The sequence below is a fragment of the Cyclopterus lumpus genome, chromosome 7, assembly GCF_009769545.1.
Source record: "Cyclopterus lumpus isolate fCycLum1 chromosome 7, fCycLum1.pri, whole genome shotgun sequence".
In the NCBI taxonomy this organism is placed as follows: Eukaryota; Metazoa; Chordata; class Actinopteri; order Perciformes; family Cyclopteridae; genus Cyclopterus; species Cyclopterus lumpus.
Window position 1 is genome coordinate 6,183,699 of NC_046972.1, and position 26,825 is coordinate 6,210,523.

Genomic DNA, 26,825 nt, shown 5'->3' on the forward strand with positions numbered 1-26,825 from the left:
TCCCTTCTGTATTTCACCTTGAATTTTTGCTTGTCTCAGTCCTTTTTACATTCCACATCCACAGCAGAAACCATCACGTAATCGTCATGCTAATGCTAATGCAAGCTAATCTCGCTACTGGATTGATTTGCTGTTCCCCCATATTCATTTAAGGCCTGTTTTCCTATTTTGACCATGCGTTTGCTGTTTCTGTGATCCACAGAGACCTGTTCAATGCCGCCTTCCTGTCTTGTTGGTCCGAGCTGAGTGAGGACCAGCAGGACGAGCTCATCCGCAGCATCGAGTTGGCCCTCACCTCCCAGGACATCGCTGAGGTCACCCAGACTCTGCTCAACCTGGCAGAGTTCATGGAGCACAGTGACAAGGTCAGCACTGATTCGCAGCAGCTACTTCACACCAAAGAATCACTGTGATATCGTCTGGTTTTATGAGACTGCTTGCAGGTCTGAATTGTCTAAATTCAAGTTTTGATATTCCGTAGTCCATTTTAAAGTCTCATTGAGTTTTATCTCAAACCAGCCACCATAAACCTACATGGGTAAGATGTTATTTATTACTACCCATGACTCGAATTGTCCATTTTCAAGCTTCTATATACAAACGGCCCTTTTTGTGGAACGAAACACGCGTGCCAAGTGGATGTGTGTGGCATTACGCGCGCTGTTTGACGTTAAAATACCATTTTAAATTCGGTGTACTTCTCTGTACTCTCCCGCTGATCAATGCGGCAGAAATTAAAACTGCATCTGCTTTAACGTCTTCGTGGAAACAACAACGATGATGGTTCACTTGGCTCTGATGTCTTCACGGTTTTTCTCTGTCATCAATGTGTCCTCACACTAAGTTGTGCGTGAAAGCACTTTGTGTTGCGAGTTGACGCATATGCCGGAAAATTGGGAACGTCTGATGCGAAACAGAGTGTTTGAATAACAGAACCTGTACAGAGGCGCTCCGGAAATGTACCAATGCAAAATAAACAAGAGGAAACCAAGTCTCCTCCTTTGCCTTCTCATTTTGTGCAGACACCATTGCTACAATCCAGCAGGTCGGGGAAAACCAGCGTCACTGTGCAAACTGTGGTTTTCAGTGCCAGGTGTTGTTTAAACGGATTGTGTGTTGCAGGTTTGAAGCTGGCCCAAAAACTACACCCCATTATCCTCCTCGACAATTATTCAGAAGTCGCAAGAGGAGAGCTGAGCGGAAACCATTCCGGCTGCTGTCATTGTGATAACAATTTAAACGGGAGCAGATAACACTTTAAAACCACAAACAAGAAAAAGCGTTAACACGAGTGGCCTCTGTTTGACCGCACATGTTGAGCTAATTAGTGACGGAGCTGTTGGGATGAGGGCAGAGACCGCCACGGCCGAGTCATGATATATTATTTTAGCAGGGTTACCCCCTGCTGTGAGGCTGCAGTAGAAACAGACATAAAGTGTCTGGTTCCAGGCCGCTGGAAAGAAGGGCATGATCTGTTTTCTCTCGGTTACCAGACGACCTTTTGCACGTTCACTCACTTGCGACATGTTGCTACCTTATTTTGCAGTAATTGCGTTATGGCGTTGAAATAAAGTGTCTGGTCAAATAATAGGTTCTGTCGATTGCCACAAACGACATGCAGATGGAGCACAGCGGGGTTCATTTCGAGTTTAATGTCATTTCATGCAATTTGTTTCCTTTTCCAGGGCCCTCTGCCCCTCAGAGACGATAACGGCATCGTGCTGCTCGGCGAGAGAGCCGCCAAGTGTCGCGCCTACGCCAAGGCTCTGCACTACAAAGAGCTGGAATTTCAGAAGGGGCCTTCTCCCCTCATCCTGGAGGCTCTTATCAGGTAGGTGGTCTGAGAAACCGTTGTACTGTGTATTTATTTTAGTTATTTTTATAAACTGTGAGACGTTGAGCTCAGGCGTCATCACAGTATTTGACTGACAGCAGCAAGCACACGTTTGTTCTTCACATGACAAAGGGCAAAAAAGAAACAAGTGAATGTTCTGCCTTGGTCAGGTTTCTTTTAATTTGAGTTATAGTAGAGTCAAAGGAATATGTAGCTTCTTCGAATGTAGGTCTTAATTTCTCGGTAACTCTGAGATCATAACATAATCCAGTGTCTGTGGGAGTTCTCTTCCCTCGGGTGTAGAAGTCACAAAACCTTAATTTGACAGGTGCCTCTGTGATAAACAGTCACTGCATTAGAAGTTATCGCGTCAAGAAAATTATATTGCACATATCTTCCCATAAGCCTTTGATATCTTCTGTCATCTTTTCCATCCCCTTTTCTCATCCTTCTTTTTTTCTTTGGCGCGGCGTGGAGAAATCTGTTTTCCAGTCATCTAATTGGACGCTTGCCTCCTTTTCATCTACGAGTGTCTGGACTTGTGTTTCTCAGGGGGCCTGTTTTCAATTTCTCAGGAGCCTTGATGATGATGAATGATGGGAGCCGGCACTCTGGTCTTTTCAATATCCCCATCTGGTTCTCACCTCTCCAGGATTTCCCATAAAAAACGATCCAGAGGCTGGTGTGCAAAACGCATGATGTAAAGCTGGCTCTACTGAGTCGCCGCCTGATTTAAAGAAAAACTAGAACTAATGCACACTTTTTGATGACGGGGAGGCATCGTCACTGATTTGAGTCATTTCAGTTTATTTATTTTTTTCTTCCATATATTCACAAATAGACCTTCAGTTAATATTCAGGGAATTCAATCTGAGTAGGTAACTCACTCATAATAGAGCACATTTTTACGAGTTGTAACTGTTATGAATAATGTGTGAAGGATTTTTTAAGAAAATCCACATAATTAGCTTGTGGTCTAACTAAATTTGCAGGCCCCATAGCTGTGGACGGAGCCAGGAAAGCAGTCACATTTTCCCCATTTATCCCAGCAACAGAGGAACATTGTTAATTGAGCATTTGGCCGATGGTGTTATTGTACATCATGCAGGGTCTTTAAATTGACTTAAATAAGTCATTTGGTAATTTTTTTCTCGTTTTATATAATCTAAGTTCCTAGAGAAAATGAGGTGAGCGTAACGTACTGTAATCGCATGACCCACTTTTTAAATGCGCACAGAATAAATTCCATGTGTTTCCTCAGGCTTAACTCAGCCCCTGATATTTGGATAACGTTTTAGATGGTACAATTCATTTCCACGCGATAGCTTCTGCCCAGAGGTCAAGTCACATTCACCTTAGCTGACGCAGATCCCCCCCCCCCCCCCCTCCCTCTCTCTTCACCCCCCACGAATCCCATTTGCAGCCGCTTGGTGTCCAAATTGTATCGTGTGGTGCGTTGCTCCCTCACGCCATCGGCCACTGTTCAAGGTCTGCTTTTGGAAGGTCCCCTCCCCCTCCCCTTTGTGTCCTTCATTCCACTGTGGTCATTTGCTTCTAAGGGGAGGGATAAATGTCCCGCTTTAATTAGATGTTTGCCCCGACTGTCACCTTGTTAAAGGAAGAGAATTTCACGAAGCCTACCACTGAGCCTGTATAGGCAGTGCTCCCCTGCTGTAGGTATTTAAACGCTCTGAGGAATTCTTTTTTTCAAAGCGGCGCAAAATAGCATTATTGTTTTCAAGGTAGTAAACCTCGAGGTAGTTTTAACTCGCTTGCAGAATAGAGAGTGTGTGTGGTCTCCATTCCTGCATTGGGCTACGGTGCCCTGGGACCTTTGGCTGATATGTCAACAGATGACCGAAGGTCGGTGGCTCGAGGCAAATATGTTGCTGTTGCTGGACGTGAATGGACAGGACTTGGTGTTGCTATGAGACATCGCTACATTTCAACCTGTGAAGCGATGCACGTTGTGGATTACCCGTATGACACGGGTTGTGCTGCCATGTTTCGTTTAAAAAATATGTTTATTTTCTATCACATGAAACAACATAATTACAGAGCTGTACACATTTTACAAATGACACATTTCCATCATCAATTGTTAGGGTTTTACAATAAAAGGCAGCGTAATTCATAGGAAGTGCCTTTGGTGGTTGATCCCATTCCAGCAACTCACAAAGATCCCTTTTGTTATTAGTTCCTACCAGTCCTTAATGAGTTCTACCTGAACCAGACTACTCTGGACGGATTGTTGCTACGCTCCTTACATGTGTTACTTGTGTTAACTAAAAAATACATCCTAGTGCTTTCAAGACAAACGAGAGAAGGAATCAAAATCCAGTCACCCTTACGGGACAGTGGTAAAAGAGCATCTATTAAAGCATTTGAAAAATAAAATATTTGTACTGATAAATACACACAATTAACTACAATTTACAATCAAACACGGCAACAGACATGACACACTCATCTGACTGAAACATAACCAGACCGTCGCAAACTACATCTTCATTCCTTTCGCAGTCAAGGCATGGCCACAATTTGGTTGAACGGGTATTGGCGAGATCGCTCGGCATTCACGCGTGTCGTCTCGGGTCCAGCGCACCACGGCTGAAGCATTTAGGGTTGAAAATCCACGGGCCGGACCTTCATCTCCACTTTCTTGAGGGAGTAGTTGGACCCGTGCCACCCGTACCAAGTGATCCCATCTGGGTTCTTCGTTATGTGCTGACCGTAGCGGTAAAACGCGCCGTTCAAGTTTGAGTCAGTGCAGCAGTTGTACCAGTAACCACCTGGAAGAAGATGACAAATAATATTTAGACTTAATGTTGGTTGGAGGGAAACGTGTACCGCTAACGTCTAATGAATTGCTTCGGCTTACCTTTGCGCAGGGAAGCACAGTCGTCCACGCACTTGTCGTTGTCCTTGTTGACGGTGCTGAAGTTGGTGTTGTTGTGGTAGCGCAGCGAGTCTCCAGCGTTCCCGCTGTAGTTGGCGAGGAAGAGCTTGTAGCTGTTCAGCTCGTTACCCAAGGTGAAAAAGCCGTACTCGGCGTAGCGCGTCTGCCCCTGCCAGTCCTGCGATGGAAAACATACACGACTTGATTTAGAGAGGGACAGTTACACACAGTCGGACTCCCCAAAAGTAGCTTTTGGGGAGCTCGGTACCCACAGCTGCAAAGTGGTTTTACTCATTGGTTTACGTGTTTTCTTGCTACGCCCGAGCTTAGTGCCGTGTTTTTTACGACACGTACCTCCATCTCGATCCGCAGCACACTGGGCTGTCTCGTTAAACGGAAGATGTGGTCATTGCCGAGCCAGAAGTCTCCGCGGATGGATCCAAATCCGTTTTTGTACTGCTTCCAATCCCGTTTGAATGATGTGAGGCCGACTTTGCGCCGTTGGATCAGAGTCCAACCGCCTCCGTTTGTCTCCATATCGCAGAAGACCTGAAAGTATTCATCAAAATGTAATCGAATGCTGATGCCTCACGGCATAATGTGTTCGGCGCTCTTAAAGGGTAACTCACGCTCAGCTCAGGTGTGCCCAGAAACTCGTCTTTAGGCAGTTTGTACTCGCCAGAGATTTTGTAGTTCTTGCTGTACAGGGATGCGCAGTCGTATATGGCGTCTGGAGGGGGGGAAAAAACAAACACAAAAACAATCTTCAGTTATGATAAAACCATATGCCGTTTTAAAAATGTCAGTCATAAATTCTAACAGCTTTATGGATATCTGAGTGATTGGGCAGATGAAAAAGTGACCTTTACCCCCCACTAAAAGCAAAATGGTTCAAAACAGAGTGGAATCATGGCTCTGGTTTTTTGAGTTCTTCTCTTTCACAGTATGGTGATGCCATTAATATGGCTATGAGATCATTATGGAGCAAAGAGCCCAATACTTAAAACAATAAGGAAAAAAAAGGAGATGGAAACCTTCAACTTCTTCTAATCTTTGCATCCCTTCCTGTTCGGCCCTCCTGTCTCTAATTTACTTTGATGAAAAGGGCCCCTGTGTTCCCTTGGCCAGTGACATAAACGTGCCCCTGCTCGACCACACGGTTAAGGGTATTGAAATAATAAACTACGTCATGTCTGCTTAACCTCTCTGCGTCAGCCAGCGCTGATTAGTGGTGTGTTAAAGTTGAGCTGAATGTCAGACATGATTATTGACAGTTGTGCAGATGGGAGTCCAAATGAATGCTTTAGACCGCTCAGAGAGGCAGTTAGATTCTTCACGCAGTGATGGATGAGGCTGATTATAGTTTTTCACAGCTGAAATAAATATATAGTGTCTTGGCCTCTTTGAGGACTGTTTTTGAAAGTTTAGGTATTCGCGATCCACTGAAATAATGACTTATGAGGCGCTCTCCTGAGTGAATATACGCCACGCTAGACGAACGGTACACTTTTAAGTTCGGACTTGTCTGAAATCTTGAGTGTCAATTTGACAACAGCTGGCTAAATAGTGCAAAGAGGCAGCTCACAGATGGATCCTGTTTCTCCCCCCCCTCCCCCCCCCCCATGTGAAAATACCTTTACAGACTCTCTGCGGGTCCTATTTTTCTGTATGTAAATTCCTTTCACGTGAATACAATTTTTTGCTAAAACATATTGCTTTTTTAAAATTATATATAAATACATATGCTTTTTTGAGACGCTAACGACAACAACCATCTGCACACAACTTCAGTCTCTGCTCTCCTAACGGCTCCCATGCTCACCCGATGAGGTCTGGGTGGCAGACTGCGCGGTTTGCAGCTGCATGATCTCCACGCGGTTGTTGATCTCCGAGTACTTGCTCTCCGCCTCCGTCACCCGGGATTCTTGCTGCCGGTTCTGCTTGTCCAGATCCATTATTTGCCTCACAACGCTCATCAGGTCCGTCTCCTGCTTGCGACTCATCTCCTCGAGGAGGCTGGTCAGGTTGGCCACCTGCACCTTGAGAGAGCGCACGTCATCACAGCACTGCGCCTTGGGAGGCTTCGGCGGCGTCAGCCTCTTCTTGGGATTCTGGGCCCACGTCTCGGCCAGCAGGAGCAGCGTGACCCCCAGGGCCACCACGCTCACGTTCACTTTTGCCATCTTCTTATCGCAAAGGTCCAGGAGTTTCACGAGCCTTTCGATTTGCGTTTCTGTGACAGGGCGTGGTCTGTCCCTGTGGAAGCCCTTTTCTTTCTGGGGAATGTCAAACGGACAACAGCTGTGGCCGACCAGTTGAGTTGGAGCTCCTCTTTGACCAACGGCTCACCCAGGCTCTGTCTTATTTCTCTCAGTGAAGCCCTCCTCTGCCTGAACATCTTAAATATTTTCGCAGGAGGGTCCTCCCCCTTCTCTCCCGGTGCGCACCAGTCACCGCGCTGACCCTCTCCAACCTTCAGGGTGGAGGGCCTTCCCCATCCCTCCTCCTTCCCCCCCTGCATCCCCCTCCCCGCTCTAACCCCCCCCGTCTTACTTTCACTCATTCCACAGAGGCTTCGACCACGTTTCTCCTCTCTTCGGCGTTCAGGTGTTGAGGGTTTATTGGGAAGTGTTTAGCCTCTTCCTGGAGGGGCAACATATGGAGCCGCGGGGAAGCGACACAGACTACTGTCTCAACTCGTTGCGCTTCCAGTCACAAGCCAGCCGCTCCGTGCAATCTGGAAAAAGTCAACTCTTGAATACTGCGACTTTTGAAGTCATTTAGCCGCACAGAAACATTTCTTACAACATTTTAATACCCGTTTTTCAGCTTTCAAGCAGTTCCGTGTAATTTCCTTCCCCGTCTTCACAATTACCCTGTTATTGAGGGATTTTACTATATCTCTGAGGCCAACCTTTTCTTCACTAAATTGGGCCCTCGCATGCCAAGAGGTGAATGAAGTCACTAAGCACTCTTAATTTTAGGTTAAGTGTTCTATTGATGCTACCCTTTTTGGCAGATGTTGAAACGGGCACGTTTTATTTCCTCGTAGCCTTTCGGCATCATATTTCAGAAGGGTGTTGATTCAACGGCTTCAGGATAAAACTAAGCCCAAATGCAGTTTCCATTAAGCAGAGAGTATTTGTTCAGAAGAGGACAGTCTGAGTGTGCTGTCTACATGTGTAAAGGCTTAGCATTTTGCCATCACACATGTGCTGCTCAAGTGATATACTGCTACCCACTGGAGAACACCAGAATGAGGTGGTTTTGGTGCTAACAGCCTGAGAAACAGCTGCATTGTTCTTTCAGCAAGTCTGTGATCTTGGCTTTAAAGGCCGACTTGGAGACGTAGGAGTGAAGTTGTCTGTCTGAAAAGGTTACAAAGGAGCTTTGTACAGTAGTTAGTAGCAGGTTAACTTTACTAATTCACTTTTTCTTAATACTTTACAGTGTTGTAAGGAAAACCCTTGCATGCACTCAAATGCTCTTTGGTTGCAGCCATATTTTGAACACCTCCATTTGTGGGAGACACAAAACAGCCCTGACCAAGGGAAGTGTTTCGCTTCTGGGTTTGAACCACCAATTTATTTTCTTTACAATCCGCTGCTGAATGTGGTGCGTCTGTCTGGCTCAATGACGCGTTTGCAAAATTCCTGCTCCTGGCTCACCTTTGCCTTTTTAAAATTTCTAACAAGCCATCACTGGCTGGGTCTGTGAATATAGCACCTTTTGTAATGTCAGACATCAGAGAGGCTTTCTTGAATCTCCATTCTCTGGAATTTCTATCTTATCCCAGCTTCCCAGAGGAGCTGTCAGCCCTGCCAATTTAGAGAAGACGCCTTTGGAGATTAGTCCAAAGGGGTGGGGGTCTGGAAAAGGCAGGGATTCATAGACGACCTAATACGTATTGAAACTCCAACAAAGTCTTTAAAGACTAGCGTGTTAGAGTGTAACCCGTCACGTTTGTCTTCGTCCATATCTAGTGTGCACGTGAGCACGGAGGATGCAACGTACACATTCCTGCCAAACGTTTGGCAGGTGACCCTCGGACCGGGCAAACAAATGTGCAGTTGTGATTGTTCTGCACAGCATCATCTTTGTTTCATCGACAACGTGGTTCGGAGCACAAATTCCCAAAATATGACATAATTATGACATGGTCTGTTATTGCTTTGATGTTCAACATTTGGATGTGTACAACTCTTCCTTTTTTCCGGGTACTTGGCTCCTCCAATGTTACTGGCCACTTTCATTTTTTATTTTTTATAGCTGGTCACCGCTTTGCAATTTTCCATTTACTCTTTTCTTTTTTATTTTTTATGTTGACATTTGCTTTTAGTTTCCTGTATTTGTTTGATTTGTGAGACAGGCACATATGGGAGTAATAATCCATTTGTTGTCTTCATGCAGACATAATAGCATTCGTGTTTAGTTCGCGGCAATGTCTTTGATTGCCAGTCAAATTCTGCTCTCTGGTTAGATCATAAACATGATCTTCCTCTAGATTACCCACATTTGTCAGAAACATAACAACAACTCTCCATGATGTCATGGTCAGCCAAAACTTATGTGGCGCCGTCACTAGAAACCTAACCGTCAACAAATGCCGTGATTTCAGGGTGACTTTGTCTTACCTTTCCGTTAAATTTTATAAGTTGATATCCGCCAGAGAGCAAGGTAATTAATTTAGGATGAGTATCGTTGCTATGATATGATAAAAATAATTAAGGTACGCTCATCACTAGTTCCAACTCGGCTGACAGCAAAGAGACAGCAGAAGGTTTGCTCGTCCCTTTTAAAGTTTTCTTCATCTTTTTTTCTTTCTTAATAATTTCCCCCCAAGCTCCTGTCTAATTAGTATTCCCTCAGTTGGTATGTTTCTAACTAGTAATGTGACATTAACGATGTGATGTTTGATGGTGCGTCGTGCCCGTTGACCTCCCTTTTTAAGTCTTAACCCCTGTTCCTTTTGGGGGAAAAAGTGGATAGTTTGGCCTACCTGGATTTCTCTCTTTGCCCTCAGTCACATCTCCCTCTCCAGTGATGCATTCCAGCGCCATCCCTTTCCTCGGGTCCTGGACTCTGTCATTCAGATGCTGTTTTATATGTTTAGCGTCACGCTGTTTCCCCCCCCTCCAAAAACAGCTTCTTTAAACAGCATTCGCCCTCTAACTATGTCTCACCAGGCTCTGTGTGAAGAATGCACGGCTCCTCTTAACATTAGAGGCATTCAAACTCTAACCAAAGCCCCCTTCTTTATATGACTTCCTCTGGAAGCCGGCACATTTCATTGAACAGATTCTTTCCTTTACCCTCTGTGACAAGTTGGACTCCTGGCTGTGCTAATTGTGGCCGTTTTTTGGTGTGTTTTTAATCAGAACGTTCCCACCGACCGCTCAGGTGTCCCTAAATACACTGGAAAAACGTTTTGTAATCAGACAGTGGCCGCCGGGGCCAAGCTGTCAGTGCCGTGCTCATGGGTTCAATTACAGGAAAGGCAGGAGGTGAGAGCGGGAGCCAGTGGATTCCAGCGCTTCTATCTCAAAACATTGAATTACATAATCTTTATTAAAAGTAACATCTTCCACCTGTCGGCCCTGTCCGCACAAAAGCGCCTCAGTTTGAGTTGTGCAAACTGTTTCGGGGTCGGCTTATTGAATGCATATTTCCCTGAAAGTGCTTGCGCCTGATTTGTAAATCAATAATTAATGCAGCCTGTGTGAAGGTGAACCAAACCGATCAAGGGATGATAGTTATTTAATTTGAAGGACCATGTCATTTCTGTAAGATCTAGTTGATCTGTTATTGGTGGTTATTTACTCACAGACTAGTTTAATTATCAGCACCCCCCCTCAAGCCTTTATAAAATGACCATGGGATGGATATTGCCTTAAATTGAGGCGCAAAAGGCAAGTAGCTGAGTTGCCATGGAAATAATACAATGGATAACGTTCCACAACTCAGTGAAATCTGGTCACGTACAGGAGCAGAAGTAAACTGTTCCATATTCTCCGTAATGAAGGAGGCAATATGCACCGGGGTCTTCCGCTCAGACCACGGAGAGGTCTGGTGGCTTAGGCCGGAGATGGCTACCAGGTGGCGTCCGTTGTCGCACTGCGCATGCTAGCGAGGCAGCGGGCCGTCCGCCCGCCACCCTTCAAACCAGTGGGACTGGGACACACACTGGAGGGGGAAGAATAGCTCTCGGACAGCGTTGTGCATTCACAGTCTCACTTCTTCAGAGACGGTTCGTGACACTGGGATGTAAAAATATTCTGCGTCACGGGACAGAAAACCAAAACCACTTGTGGAACCACTCGGGGGTTTTCATTGTCTTTTTTTGTTGTTGCTGTGTTGGTATGAGAGGGATTTCAGCATTTAACCATTAATTAAAGTGATTATAAATGCAAACGTTACATTACGGCTTATGACTTAAAAAACAATGGAACCACTAGAAGTATACAGAGTGAATATATAAACGCTAGCTGGTGTTCTGCTGCTTTTCGTGACTGATGTAATTCTTTTAGTTTAAATGAGACGACTGCACACAACCCCGTTGTTGACGGTTCAGTTCTTGCACAAATCACTTACAACAGAACGACAACAAATAATAATGATGTCAAACAAAGTGGCATCTTTCATTTGGAAGTATTTCATAGTTAATTTCACAGAAAATGTAGTCAATATGTCTGAATAATGAATATTTCTTTCCAAAAACACATTATACGGATCTTTATCTAACAGCAGCATTCCAATGAGGTAGCTGGGAGGGGGGTTGTTGGATGCCACTGGGGACACTTTGTTCTGTCGGCCTCTTGACCTGAAGGTGAGGAGCCCAGGAAACACGTTCTGCAGTGGTGTCCCAATGCGGTGATAGTGTGGCGTAAACAATGGCTGATTCCTCCACGGCACCCTAACACGCCTGTCTTCCTTGAGGAAAAACAGAAATTGTTTGGGAAATGATGCAATAGACGATCAACCATTTTTCCTCCCTCTATGTATACCATTTCAACAGGGACATTTTATTTTGTTCATGATTTGCATCACCCCTAGTAAATAAGTCAAATAATAAGGTCTCATTTGCCGCCGTCCAATGCTCCGCTCCAAAGTCCTAAGCTTTATGATAAGCTTCACCGAAAGAGCTGATTTTGGTCATTTCGAGGAAGTAGTTTCAAGTCAAGGGATACTAAGTGTTTCCCCATGCGGCGGCATCTGCTCGGCCATGAAACAACCACCTTCTTGTCTCGAAACATTTTGAGAGCAATGAGAGACAAAGGGCCAGTCAGAGAGGGTGTCAGAGATGAGTTCAGCCCCGCTTCAGCCTCACGCATCCCGGGGCAATGTGGAAGGAAGCGGGTGAGGTAACTCCTTCCTCTGCCTCCGTGCTTATGTAATGCAGTGATGTACTGCTGTTGCTCAAGGCACGCAGGGGTCGAGACCGGCATCCCATGATGACAACGTGTCGCTCGTTATTTCCATAGCAGATGTGCCTGGAAGATTTATGTAGTGTTCAGGTATTACAAGTTTTGAGGTTCTCGCTCCGTTCAGATACTATGTGGCCTGTTTAGGTGCATTCAAACATTCATCAAAGCAAATGGTTTGATTATGGTATACTGTATTGATTAGATAACTCATTTGTACCAAAGGTTGGCTATTTTGATACTTCAACATTTGTTACTTTGTCCACTATTCTTCTTTCTCTTTGTACTTTTAATTACTTGTTTTGTTTTCATTTCCTTTTGATTTTCTTTTTTCTTCCCTCAAATGTTCAAATGTATCTGCCTTGGGTAAATCATGTTGATTTGTTTGAAAGGGGTTATAGAAATAAATCTGCCTTCATAACTCAGCCTCATGCTGCTAAACAGAATATCCAGCTGAAAAAATAGGAATCATTTGGTCCCATTAATGTCAATCATTTTCTAATTGCCCATAACTGAGTGGGATTGTTGGTTTATTTTCTGGACAGAGAAGGAAAACAAATCTTGTTCATGCTACATTGCTCACTGACATTCAATGAACAAAGGAGGGTCTCTTGAAGAAAACCATTTCCCCGAAAAGAAGAGTTAGTCAATGGGCTGTCTTAATATTAGTGGTGCGACGGATCGTACAACTCGTATCACCAAAGAGATGAAGCAAATGTAACTTTTAGAGATCCCTGGTTACGTTTTTTGGGCCGCCGACACTAGTTGTCAATCATTGATGATCCATATTGGTAGATACAGATCCCTTGTTAGATTATATAGCAGCTGGTCTCCAAGGCGCCAGCCATCCCAAAAATCATTTCAACCGCTCTGAAGTCAGCTAGTGAATCAGTGTAAAGCATCAACAATTCAAAATGTTATCCTTTATACTTTGATATGATCATTTATAGTGTTTTTTGTTCTTCATAAAAATGATAAGGAAATAAAAGATTGTATTTTTATGGATTACACTAATCTTAGTAGTTTTAATGATGTATTATAAGATGATTAAAGTTGGTGTAAACGGCTCATAATTTATCTCCAATATCTATTTATGTTGTTGTGAAAACTCCTTCAAACAGCTGGATGTATTCAAGTATCTCACAAACACTACATTTTACAAGATTATATGTGAACACATCCTGATAACGTTATAATTGTGTGCCATTTGTTAACCAGAATAAAAGTGTTTTGTTTTGTAAAAAAAAGACAGGTTCTCCATCTTGGCTCTCCGTAGCTTCTTCCACTGCTTGACTTGTGTTCTCGTAAACATGTTATCTGAGATTGGATGTTTATTTCCCCTTTTGAATTTCTCAAAATGTCCTTTTGGGGTTGTTTATCAGCTCTTGCTCCGCGTGTTTCTCATCTGTAGTCTGCTCGGACGAGGCCCCGTGAGCTGGAAAGAACTCCCCCGAGGTGCCAGGCAGTTGGGTTCATTCCGCCTGGGAATATTGTTGATTGCATTTGGGCTGCCCCACGGATGAACGGCTCCTTTAGGCACAGAGTCGAAAGAAGTGTCGGACAGCTCGTGTCGCTTCTCCCGCAGTGGAGCAAGCGTAAGGCTCGTCTGTGTGAAAGGACCAGCTAATCAGCTGCTGCCTCGGCAGGCCTTCGTCACACGTGTCCAGAATTCATCCCAACAGACCATGAACCACATAGTTATTATAGTGTGTGTGTGTGTGTGTGTGTGTGTGTGTGTGTGTGTGTGTGTGTGTGTGTGTGTGTGTGTGTGTGTGTGTGTGTGTGTGTGTGTGTGTGTGTGTGTGTGTGTGTGTGTGTGTGTGTGTGTGTGTGTGTGTGTGTGTGTGTGTGTGTGTGTGTGTGTGTGTGTGTGTGTGTGTGTGTGTGTGTGTGTGTGTGTGTGTGTGTGTGTGTGTGTGTGTGTGTGTGTGTGTGTGTGTGTGTGTGTGTGTGTGTATATAAGTGGGCAGCTTTTTCTCTCCTGCAAAGTGCCAAAAGTCACTTCTTGCCCAACTCAACTAGCTTCCGTCACAGCAATCTCAACAACCGTGTCCTCACGTACACGTTTTCCAGAGTCACATGTGGTCTACGTTTGTGATCAGGTTTTACTCCATCAGGTTGAACTCTGCTTTGTGAATGCAATGTCTCTATGTTCACAACTTGCACCCAAAGAGTTTCAGTATACCTATCTTCAGTGGGGAATCAATGCACTTCCATTACATACCTGTCGATAGCCATTAATATATAAGATGATATTAAGAAATACGCAAATGTACAAATGTTTACAGCATGAGGAGTAAAAAATACCCCAAAGTGAATCCATTCAATGGGCCTTGATTCAGCTTTTACTTGGAAGAGTGTTTAGATGGCCAATCTCATTTTGAAATCAGTGTGTTCAACACTAAGGAATGGAGTCAGTCAGCACTTGGCAAGCAAAGTAAAGATCAAGTGGATATCTTCCTGTTTAGATTAGATTAGATTAGGTCCAGTAATGAGGCGCCATCTTTCCTCTGTTAGATCCATGGACATCTAACCCTCTGTGAGGGGAAATATCTGCATTTTCCTCAGATCACCCTCTCTGCTCTTAGTGAAGAAGCCAAGGTACTTGAGAATAGCCGAGATGGGGTTATGGATTATTTTAATAGAGGGGATTTTCTGTCAAGAGGTTAACATAGAAAAAGAAAATATACATTTGTACTCCCTACCGGTGCTTTCTGTCCAAAGGTAATCATGGCTAAATGCATCGCATTCATCAGAATCTGATGCACACAGGCTGGTTTAGAGATTGCGGTGTGATACATCGTTTGCGTTACGCAGTTGAGTCACTTGAGTAGAGCGCGAGTGATTTGTTTCTCTCCGTGTTGAAAATCCAACAGCACGCCTCGACCCATCTGAATGACTCTCAACATTTCTTATTTTATAATATGCCCAGAACATATGCCATCACTGTAAATGTTTGATAGTTTAAAAAGCCAAATACAAGGTACGAGTCTGTGTGAGGTGATTGTTTTTCTTTCTCCTCAGGTCAGAGAAGTTTGAATAGCAATGGTGTGACGCTCTGTTTTTGTAATAGAGGCGGCAATAAATATAAAAATTTGCACTCATAAAGCAAGCTGAAAGACACACTGTTCTGTCTGTATTCGGCCAAATGACGGCTAACGTCCCATAGAATATTCTCTTTAGATAGTTTTCATAGCATTTACAAACTGGTATCAAGGATCTACCTTCCCGAACTTCTGCAGCAAAGAGCCCCGTATGCTAACCCCATCCGGGGTTTAGACTTAAACCTCAGAAATCTAATTCAGGATACACAGCCCGTAGTCTAAATGTCATGGCATGATTTGATAAGTCGTGACAGAACTAAAGCTCAAGCTCTCTCCCGTGACTCTCACGAGCAACTCTGAAGAGTTCCAGTTCGGAAGTGCGACTTGTGGCCCCGCACGAAAGAGAGCGCGAGGCTTGAAAGCGGTTTCAAGGAACTTTTATGCTTGATAATAGTTTGATGGAGTTTCTACGTGAGTAGAACATTACGTGAGCCTTGTCATCTGGTTGTGTTTAGACTCTGTGTGCGCGGAGCTGGCAGCCAGATGGCTTCAGCTGAGGGACAATGAACTCTCCAGGGTCCGCAGGAGAGAAAGCGCTCCTTCTGATTCGTCTCCTCGGATGAAGTCACATCTGGGCAGCCTTAGCATACCTCGGCAGCTTGTGGGACGCGGAGGCCTCGGCAGTGCTTTGTTCATATGGTGCAGAGCTGATTATTTGACAACAGGTAGTAATTTGTTGGTCCAAGTGGAAATTACTAAGTATACACAGCACACCCGCACGCTGCGAGTTATCGTCAGTGTTATTCAAAAATGCTGGATGAGTAGGTGTGTTTATTGAAGACTGTGGGATAGTTATTTAATTAGTTGCCGAGAAAGTGCATGAGACTCACGGGAGTCATAGACCAATGCTTATTCACTCAAATGAGCTCTCTTTGTTACGCAATCGCATTCTGTCTAGTTCGATTTCCTTCAGGTCCTGAAGTACTAAAGTGTGTCTGAAAGGACAATATTGATAGTCCAGCGAGACCAAAAGATATAAAGGATATTTTGCGTCGATGTCTGGTTTAGCTTGTGATAGATCTTAGAAGATTGTAACTGTTATATTTTTTTAAAGGTCACTTTAGTTTCTCTTCATCAGAGCTGTACTTTGTTGTTACTGGCCAATGACTTTAATATTTCATGGTGGTGCCGTAATTAGCACTAATTGCTAAAGGATGAGGGCTTATAGCTACTGAAAGGTCATTCAATATAAAAAAAGAAAGGCTGACAAGATACAGGGCTTCACTATTGTCTCAACACATTTCTATAACGTACATACATGATTGAAGCTACTTCACGTGGCTGAAAGCTACACCGGATTTGTTTGTGCGGTTTATTGTTAAAGGGCATCTTGGTAATTGGACCATTGCTGTGTGAACACTTGGACTTTTTGGAAGCTCTGTGAATCCATCGGTGAGATGAAGACTACAACGAAGCCCTTCATGTTATTGCCTTGGTTGGGATTCAGACCAAATCTGTCATGTGGTGGCCTCTGCTACTGTTAGCACGGCGGCTCATCCTCAAATAACAGACTGGGAGAGCTCATAGCCTGACTTCGTCTCGGCTTGGAGTACCATTGCAGCAGTCCAACTAAAGAGTTACTTTCTAACTCTGTAATTTATTTTTCAAATTATCATTTGATATGCTGATTTTGTGAACTGCAAAATTCCATGAAACAGAAGTTGGCGTTAACAAATGGTGTTATGTTGAATCAAATTCCAATCGGTTACACTATATTGTAGTAAAAACAGCACTGGTATTGGATTGGTATCAGTAATCTGTGTTCACAGTACTCTGAATTCTGGCAACTAAATCGGTACCAAGAGCGATTTACACGCTTTGGCACATGACTGGCGTCTCGGAGCAGTCCCTGAAGTCAGCGAGTGGTCAGATTGTCTTCTGTTTCCAACTACGTGCCAGACGGCTCCCGTTATGATTTGTTTTGTTAAATTACCTGCGAGTCGGCAGCTGCAGCTCTCCCCAGGTTTTAGCATGACCTATGACCTCTTGCTGTGCCGTTTCATCACATTTCTTGGCCTTTACCCATACGTCAAACCAGGTTTCTGACACATATACTCAAGTGTCCTTCATCAACTTTCCTCTGCTGTCCTCAGGAACTCCACTGCATACCAGTCCTCTTCAAACGCTACATTTTACAGATGTATTTGCCGTGGCTGCACAAGGGTTTTTGCAGTATATAATAGACTCGCCGTTCATATGAGTGTTTCCAGATGTTGCGGGTGAGCGGAGGGTGTACAAACGGGAATTGTGGTGTCCTGACCGTTAACCCACTATTTGTCAAGCAAACGTGACACATGTCTCAAGGTGCATTTCATTTCCACAATAAACACCTTGCTGAAAGAGGAAACGTTTATTCTACGTTGCCTTCTCTGTGTCCCTGAACATTGAACTTCCCTCAGGTTCAATGTTACGGTAGGCCGTGGTTCCAGTGGCTTTGTTCTGCGTTCTACTGATCTCAGTTTGCGTAATTTGTGGGTGGGAAGCCGGTGAAGGATCACAAACTCGTCTTTGCACCACTGACTGCTACTGGTTGGTTGGCGCTTGCACGGTTGATCTGAAAAATGAACTATGGAGTTGGCAGCAACACAGACTTCTATTACACACTTGGACGTTAAGGACTTCTACTTGATTACCCACTTGTGGAATCACTCACGAGGATGTGGAAATCATGAAAACCATTTTGTAACTATTAAACAATTGTAATAACAATAGTACGGGCATCTATATGCATTGTCCACCTATTGAAGTCTTCAAAAGCTTTTCTTTTCTCTTTTTTTTCTCATCTTGCAGCATCAACAATAAACTACAGCAGCCAGAAGCCGCATCTGGGGTTCTGGAGTATGCCATGAAGCATTTTGGTGAACTGGTGAGTGCTTTTTACATTATTTGTTATCTTCGGTTGCATTCAGACACGGGGACAAAAGAACATTTTTCATTTCAATCACACCATTACATTTGCACAGTAGGCCCGCTACTGCAGGGGGCCTCTGCAAAAAGCGAATGTTGTCACCGGTAACCATAGCAACACCATCACCAACTCAGATCTTTCTTTTTCGTGATGTATTTTCAGACTAAATATGTTGCTACTGGGCAGTAATTCATGTGGCCTCTTGTACACATACATTTCTTCCCGGAATATCCTTTCCCCAATACACTCGTGGGGATGAGGGCCATTGGAGACGCATGCCCCCAGAACACCCTGTTCATAATGTGCAGCACGTGGAAAAACCATCTGCTATGTTGATCAGTAGTCAACTGCAAGGAGCAGAATTATGGACAGGATGTTTGGATTCTCTCGCATTATGTGTCTCTACTGGGTATTTATTAAAAAAAACTACTCGGGAACACTTTTTTCCCCACAGTGGTAACAGTATGGTAAAAGTAAAAAGTTATGTTTCATACAATACAAATAGTAATTACTTCTTAATTGGGAGGGTTTTTTAAGGTTACTAAATAGCTTCATCTTCTGGAACTCCCTCTGTGACGGCCAAGTTGAAGGCCACAGAATCATTATTACTATTTCTCATTTCTGATCCTCCCTGTTACCAAAATAATTTAGTGACTGTTTTGTTTGCTTGTTTGGATGCACCAGAGAGCCTTTCTAAGATCAGTAGGAATTATGGACTGTCACCCTTAAAATGACCATTTGTGTGTGAATTACTCTCAATTTCATGATTGAGAAACCGGTCAGACATTGACGACCAAATCAAAATCAAACACAGAGAAAGTAGATATGAAATAGACAATAGAAATTAGTGAGTAACAAACAAAACGGCCATGAGATTCATCTTGAGGGCTGCGATGGACTGAAATGATATCCCTGTTGTGTACACTCCAGTGTAAATGAGAGATTCTAACCTTTTATGGCAATTTGGGCCTAAAAATATGTATTAATACGCAGTTTTTCCTCTTTTCTACAATCCACTGTTTCCACAAATCCAAATTCAAAGCTTCGCTGGTGTCGATGACAAACTCAATGTATGCCACCAGCGGCGGTGAAAAACAGGGCTGGGTTTTTCTAGATAACCCTAAACAGAGTATTTTTTAATAGAACGCATTCACTTGATTTTATGTGTTTATTTTTAACCTCAAATCAAAAGTTTTCCCCAACCACTAGAACCCCCATGAAAGAAAAGGTATTTTCTTTCCGTCTTTTGTGAACTGCATTTCTGTTTCTCTGTAAAAACACGTTAAAAGTGAAAAGACTCCATTTGCACTTCCGGAAAACCTTGTTTATGAGGTGATCGTCTGGAAGGCTCTGCTGTGGGAGGTATACCAGTCAGGAATCATCCCCAAAGGTTGGAAGAGATCTATGTACGTAATCTACCAAAGGAAGTCAATACCCAGAAGTCACTTTTACAATGAGGTCCAGGGCAGGACAGATTTGAGTAAAATGGGAATCTCCAATCCGTAATGCAATATTCTCATGAAACGTGTGGATGACTTGACCTGACTGTGAACGGTCAAGGAGCGTTGCTCCGAAACAGTTTGCTAACACACAAAGAAAAACACCAGAATTTATGAAAATGGTCAAGAAGATAAACATGTTTCGTGTGTCTACTTTCTGTTTTGTATCTTGCTAGGAAATCCAAGCCACTTGGTATGAGAAGCTCCATGAGTGGGAGGACGCTCTGGTAGCGTATGACAAGAAGATTGACATGAACAAAGAGGATCCGGAGCTCATCCTGGGCAGAATGCGCTGCTTAGAGGCCCTGGGAGAATGGTATGTCAGGAGTCAAGTCTGTTGGGAGTTCAGTGGGGCGCCAACAATGCGTTCAAAACGGGGTTATTCTGGTCCACAGCTCTTTGATTCATTGACACACATTCACCTGTACAAACACTCAGTCAGCATTATTGTTTGTTTTCACTTTACCAGAAGTCATTTTTTCCTAATACCAACTGCTATTTTTTTTTTTTTAGTAACCATGTTTCTTGGCTCAAATGGTTATAGACGTGTCTGAGGTAGTATACTTGCTGTGAGCTATTCCATCCCTTGTTTTCTATTTTAGTTGGCAGCTTAAGTCCCCAATGAGTCCGTACATTAGGGCCTTTGATGAGTGGTTCGAAAAGAGAGCGAAACGTTCCTAATTTTACCGGAAAATGCAAGAACAGGCGACCGACGGCAGTGAGAGGCGCCGCCGCTACGGTGAAAGCTCACCGCAGCTGAGGCTCAACTCCATAACCACCGCCCACCTTCGAAAAGCACTTTCCCTTTTTTTTTTTAATGGGGAAAAGAAAGTCTCAAGAGGTCCGAGGGGATCCAAATATGTGGATTGTCACCGGAGCCTGTAGTGCTAAGCAGATGTTAACTTGCTTACGTAACCTGCCTCAATGCGCCATTGTTGTGTACATTATGACTCAGTTCACAAGAAGATGATTCAGCTGAAGAAAGGCTCTGTGTATCTTTGTGTGCGGGATGGGTAAGGCGGGGATATGATGTAACAGTTGACCGGGTCATGAGTCAGAGGAGTTCAGACTCAAGTGAACACATTGTTCCCCCGTTAAGGTGAGCGGATATTGGACAAGTGTGATAATCCTAAACTGGTGAGAGAGATTTTTATAAGTGTTTGCTTTTGGCAGTTGAACTCAAACATTCGGTAAGTATTGGACAGCTTTGAAACACCCTTAAGCCGAGAATGTCCAATAAATGTAGGGCATGCACTTTTCCGTTCTGTTAATCCTCACATCTCAGTTTGCTGATCACAAGAGCTGTGAAATATCTGACCAGACGCTGCTAATTGTCCCTCAAGCTCAAGCATGCAGCTATTTTGGCATGTTGTGCTCTGGAGCTGGAGGCCTGTGTGTCTGATGAAGGCACCTTTTCACTCCCCCTGTATATCTCTGCATTTACAGACTTTGGTATTCTAAAAAAAAAGAAAGGAGCCACACAGATGACCTGGAAACAGCCAATAAGCATAACAAATTATGTTACTAAAGCAACAGTATGAACAGTTGGATTTGCAGTACATATATTAGCCTTTTTTGGGGGAACAAGGAGAGTATAAAAGATGGCAGATTTTGGTAAGAATATACTGCAAAGTACCAGGATGTCAATCCCCCGTATTCAGCACTTAGCTGTGTTCACTTGGCGTATGATGCTTGTATGCTACTTAAAATGCTCCGCAAGCCTGCACAGGGTTCCCTGGAGATGTGCTGGGAGTTATGTAACGTCAGCAACAATGACACGCTAATACAAACCACACCGCTGAAGTGAGCTGGATCCCACAGTCCTGAGAAGAGGTCTGACCGGGCTTAAGTGAAACCCTCTCCGTGCAGGAGGACCAATGGCTTTGAGTGGAGGGCCTCTAAAAGAGTCTTTAAACGCACAGCCAGTGTACCAGAGCTTTCATGTTATACGATAGCCAGGCAGCTGGAGAACGGCTTCACCTCACAGACCCCCGTCCAAACCGACCTTTCTCCATTTTCCTCCGTCTTGCTCCCTCCCTCATCTGAGCTCGCTCCAGCATCCTGCCTGCAAAGCACATGCTGAGATCAAACGCATGTTCGATCTCCTCCTGGACAATGCCGTACTGATTGTTGTTAATGAGGAATTAGTCTTGGTTAGATGCACCGGACCCCTACAGGGAACAGAACGCCCATCAGTTTGCTGGGACGCTTGATTAAATTTTTTGTATCACTCTTTCGGGACGGTACACTGATTTTGAGATGTTTAATCTTTGAGAACAATTGAAGAAATAAACAATGGCAGATGTAAAAGAAAGCCTTATCTCCTTCTCATGCTCAGCTGGAGTTGCTCGACTAGTTTAGTGACAGATAACTTCTGTTGTTCGGTGCAGGAAAAGTACATTTTATGTCTTGACCTGTATTTATTAATCGGGAGCTAGAACATAAAATCTTTTGAGGATTAAGACTTGACCAGTACACTGTAGCATCGCTTTAGACAAGGGAACCTGATGATAGCTGAGATCAGTCTCTGATTAACCGATGTCATCATCACTGGATCTGCTTTTTCTTCTACCGTCTGAAGCCTGCAGTTTCCTGTTTTTCAGGGGGCAGTTGCACCAGCAGTGCTGCGAGGAATGGGCGCTGGTGAGCGAGGAAACCCAGGCCAAGATGGCCCGTATGGCTGCTGCCGCCGCCTGGGGTCTAGGTAACCACTTCATGTCAGATATTAACTTACCATTGAATATGTTTGGGAGAAGAACAATGACAACAGTAACGGCTCTCGCCAATCTCCCCTCACATATAACCAGACGGGAACGGTATCCAGTCATAACATTGATTATATCGTAACGTGCAATCGTGGAGAAAAGCAGGGACCACAGTGCAGAAGCTTCCTCAGAGGTCTGCGGTCTGGCTTTGACTTTCTTAAATCAATCGTAAACCTAGAGACGAAACCCAACCAGCAGACTCGGACCATCTATAATTCTTGCCGTTGGGAAGCACAACATTTTGAGCTCGCAATCATTTATAGCCAGGTGGACTGTTGTTCAAAACGGCAGACTGTCTACCAAACTTCAACCCGCCTCGGCTCCAAGACATCCACGACATGTTTCGGTCATCATTAAAAACTCACGGTTTTAAATCTGATTTGATCGCTGTTTGGTAACTTGATCGTTGTCTCTCTTTAGGGCACTGGGACAGCATGGAGGAGTACACGTGTATGATCCCAAGAGACACACATGATGGCGCTTTTTATAGAGCGGTGCTCGCCCTGCATCAGGACCTCTTCTCATTGGCCCAGCAGGTGGGTTTCATCACCACTCACAAATACACCTAATGGATAAGTCCCCCCCCCCCTTTTTTAGATGCACATTAAAAGTCTATATTTTTAGAAAACCTCTCATAAAGACATGACACATGGGAGTCTGGTATCTGGAATTTTCATTAGTCTTTATAGCAAGGTATGAAAAGTTAAAATCATTGGAATCCAACGCTGTCCAACGCTGTAAAGAAACATAAAAATGGCTTTCCGGCTATTCCAGACAGGATCATATTTCCCCATCAGCTCCGACTTTTCATTAAAAGAAGTGAAATGCTCAAGGTTTGTTTTTTCGGCCCCCCCCCCCCCCCCCCCTTTTTTACACCTTGGTGTGGAAACGTTATGTAACTCTTGAAATTGTAAATTATCCAGTATTTGGCCTCAAACAAATACAGATCCCCGTCAGCCTGTCGACAAGGCTGGGGTGGCGTTTTCTTCATTTGCTGAAGGCCGGGATTTTAGATGAGCTCACGCTCCCCGGAGACGGATTTGTTTGAGCTGGATGCCGCCACGTCTCTACAAACACAAGCTCCAGCACTGACACCAGTTGACCACCTGCTCCTCCAATTTCCCTGGACTCATCCTCCATGTCCCCTTTTCACCACAGAGCCCGGGAGACCTGCTCTCTGTGCCCCCTCCCCCCTGTGCAGCCGCCCTCATTGCTCTAATTTGGAGATTAGATCCAGGTGTGGCCCATAGGATTCTACATCAGCTGAATAGGGAAAGCTGATTTTTGACTCTTGGCAACAATGTGGCCGCTCGCAATGAGTGAAGAGGAATTAAAAGCAGATGGAGCGAAGGGTGAAAGCTTTAATGTCAACATGAGCTCAGTCTAGTCTTCCGGATGTGGTTGGTAATCCTCGCAACTTAAGTCCTTTTGATTCCGTAGGGCTGTTCCTTTCCTGCCGCCGTACCACCAACAACCAGACATTAGTTTCGCCGAGCGTCTTTGCGACCGGGTTTAGGTTACTTTAGCGTCATAAATCTCTACGTTTGGTCCGTTCCAGCGATGATGTGTAGACAATGGCAGTCATGCTTCCACCCCTCCCTCTCCGCCCCCTCCCAAAAGTCGAGAAGTCTGTGGCTGCGCCAGGATTCGTGATGTACCCAGTCCGCCAGTGTGCGTCTGATTAGCAAATTGTCTCATGGTTTTCACAAACTCATGGAACTCATGGTTTCCCCCAGCGGTTGATTTGGCTCCAGCCATTCACAAAGAGGCCCCTCATATCACGCTGTAATGATAAAGTAATCGCACCACTACACCTATGCAAGTCAGTAAGATCAACCTTTATGTGAGAGAATGAAAGATCGGGTCCCGGTTTGTTTGTACCGCCAGAAGCCAGACACTGCATTTATCAGGAGTCGTCCGGACTGCACATTTCCAATGAGGCCCCGTTGCAGTAATTCAGGAGTAAACAGGACCATAACTGAGGGGAGGCTTTAAAGAAGCAGCCCCATTGTCACCTCGTGCCAGCCCCCCCTCCTCTTGTTGTGCATGCCTGAAGAGGTGTTTAGGCACGCCATTGCTCCTTTCCCTCCTCGCAAAAAAAACAACACAAAAATAATAATTGGTGGGAGTCGGTCTGAAACAGCTGTGGGCGCCGGCCTCAGAGAGCGCCCTCATTGTACCTTCCCACTAATAACAGTTCCCAAAAACATTGGCTGTTGAAGGCCGAGAAATCTGCACATTTTCATCCACAGAACCTGTGGCCTTGTTTGTCCACTTTGCTGCTCTGGATCGGCTCTTTTCTCCCAGATGCTCTTTTTCCACCTCGCTGATGGAATGTCTGCAGTATACTTGAGTTTGGCGAGGTGTAGTCCTCTTACGAAAAGTCAGGGAACTGTGAGTTTACAAATGAGTCTGTAATAGACAGTAATACACCCAAAGAAACGACATTTCTAGGGCATGAATGTACTGTGAGAGTCGGTTAGACATCATGAAAATGTTTTGGGAATTTGCATCACGGCCCTGGAAGGAACCGTGACTAACCCTATTTTATTCAGTCCCTATTTTGAATTCCCCCTCAAACCCCTCTCCCTTTTGCTGAATGGCCATGCAAAATCTGGTTGTTTTTTGAAGATACATTTTGCTTCCACAATGTTGCTCTTAACAGTTCATTTCCCTGGCCTCATAAAACACTTGGCACTTAGCGTTGCATCAAACCAATTTCGCTAAACAAGCTGGCGTTCTAGTCCTCGTTGCACTAACGTGTCACTGTTGGCGCAACTTCAGTGGGAAGGGTGTGAACAGCAAGCAATAACATGCCTTTGTACACTTTGAACAAGGAGTTTTTTTATTCCCTGGGTTTGGTCCAAACCCGGCTGGTCCTGATGCAAGACCTTTTTTTCTGGACGATGTGAGGTTGCGCTATGGTACATACTGGCGTCATGCTCGCCATATGCTACTGAGGAAACTGCTATTGGTTAGCTTTACTGAGAGTGGAAGTATCTTGGGCAGGCAACTTCGTGAGGTCATGGATTAAACCCTTGTTTCTCATGTCAAGGATGCACTGCGACTTCAGAAGCTAGACGGGGCAACATTCATTTCATTCAAAGATCACACTGTAAATGTTTTTGTTGTTGTTGTGCTTTTTTCCCTGTAGTGTATTGACAAAGCAAGAGACCTCCTGGATGCCGAGCTGACGGCCATGGCCGGAGAGAGCTACAGTCGAGCCTACGGGGTGAGTGAGTCAGCCAAAGATATTCAGCTCTTGGCTTCAGTCCACCATCTCATTTTTCATAGCACTCAGGTGCAGAAGGATTATGCCACAGCATCACAATATTTTCAAATGTTTAAGGCTCTGATGTAGCTTCTTTAAAAGTCCAAAGCATTATTATTTGCAGTGTATCCACCGCTCCATGCCGCCATTTTATTATCTGTATATGTGGAATTATCGAAGCGATGACGGTCCACTGGCATGCTGAATGCATTTAATTGTAAATTATGTTGACAAGCTTTAATGATCCCTTGTTTTTATATTGCACAGAAGGGAACTTTTGCGACTGTATGAAAACAAATATGTGGATAAGAATGAATGTGTGTGTGTTGCGGTTCCCAGGCCATGGTGTCTTGCCAGATGCTGTCAGAGCTGGAGGAGGTGATCCAGTATAAGCTGGTGCCAGAGAGGAGGGACATCATTAGGGAAACATGGTGGGAGAGGCTTCAGGTAACTGCAGCACATGATAGACACACACACACACACACACACACACACACTCATGTGTGCAACTAAAAATGTGAAACAGCTGTTGGAAAGGCTACTGTTACTAATGGGAAACATTACAAGACAGACGCCATATATATATATACACACACACACACGCACTAATACCTCAGCTCGTAGCGATTCATCTGATAGATTTGTTTGTTTATTTCTACATTTTAAAGTATATCTGTAAAAGCAGAATCATGCTGTGCTCTGTTTAGTGTCATTTACTGTGCTTGAACAAACTTGAGATGAAGGTCGGGGCGAACTACGTCAAAGATATGTTCCACATGCAGCCAGAACCAGCTACAATGTATCCAAATGAGGCTTTTCGTCTACAGAAACTCAGTCACGGCCTTGCAGCTGCATCAACAAATACAAGAAACGAGTCACACAAGCTTTAGAAATGTAACGTTGCATCCTGTCCAAATGTGATTTGTGGGTTTTGTCCTTGTAGTTCTCTGTTTTCATTTCTCTCACCATGAAGGCAATTGAGGGGGAGCTTGCGCTGCAATGAGTCCAATTTTAATAACCCATTTTAATATTTGCCCCCTGAATGCAGTCGGCAGCAGCATGTGAACCACGCATTCGATTCTAGTTACATAGCAGGATGCTTATATTGGACATGGGGGCGACGT

The 26,825-nt window shown here is 44.3% G+C and overlaps 2 protein-coding genes across 4 annotated transcripts in view; one reads left to right on the top strand and one right to left on the bottom strand.

The window, feature by feature from the left end:
• Window positions 1–26,825, top strand: part of mtor (mechanistic target of rapamycin kinase) — a 73,887-nt gene that overhangs the window by 22,445 nt on the left and 24,617 nt on the right. For all 3 annotated transcript variants that reach the window (XM_034536616.1, XM_034536617.1, XM_034536615.1), the window contains 8 exons: window positions 203–365; window positions 1,686–1,831; window positions 18,049–18,124; window positions 19,842–19,981; window positions 22,269–22,369; window positions 22,851–22,966; window positions 25,585–25,662; window positions 26,041–26,148. In XM_034536616.1, coding sequence (XP_034392507.1) covers window positions 203–365; window positions 1,686–1,831; window positions 18,049–18,124; window positions 19,842–19,981; window positions 22,269–22,369; window positions 22,851–22,966; window positions 25,585–25,662; window positions 26,041–26,148 — 928 coding nt within the window. The remainder of the gene's footprint in view (window positions 1–202; window positions 366–1,685; window positions 1,832–18,048; window positions 18,125–19,841; window positions 19,982–22,268; window positions 22,370–22,850; window positions 22,967–25,584; window positions 25,663–26,040; window positions 26,149–26,825) is intronic.
• Window positions 3,845–7,092, bottom strand: angptl7 (angiopoietin-like 7). The gene is made up of 5 exons (XM_034536618.1): window positions 6,556–7,092; window positions 5,363–5,463; window positions 5,088–5,282; window positions 4,716–4,911; window positions 3,845–4,626 (listed from the first exon to the last, which is right to left on the bottom strand). The coding sequence occupies exons 1-5, from the start codon at window positions 6,914–6,916 to the stop codon at window positions 4,454–4,456; spliced, it is 1,026 nt and encodes a 341-aa protein (XP_034392509.1). The 5' UTR covers window positions 6,917–7,092; the 3' UTR covers window positions 3,845–4,453.

Excerpts from the sequence above, each read along its gene's own strand:
- angptl7 (XM_034536618.1), bottom strand. The coding sequence starts at position 6,916 with ATGGCAAAAGTGAACGTGAGCGTGGTGGCCCTGGGGGTCACGCTGCTC. Across the intron at positions 5,283-5,362 it reads TGGGCACACCTGAGCTGAGC|GTCTTCTGCGATATGGAGAC; the intron begins GTGAGTTACCCT and ends GAATACTTTCAG. Across the intron at positions 4,627-4,715 it reads CTGTGCTTCCCTGCGCAAAG|GTGGTTACTGGTACAACTGC; the intron begins GTAAGCCGAAGC and ends ATCTTCTTCCAG.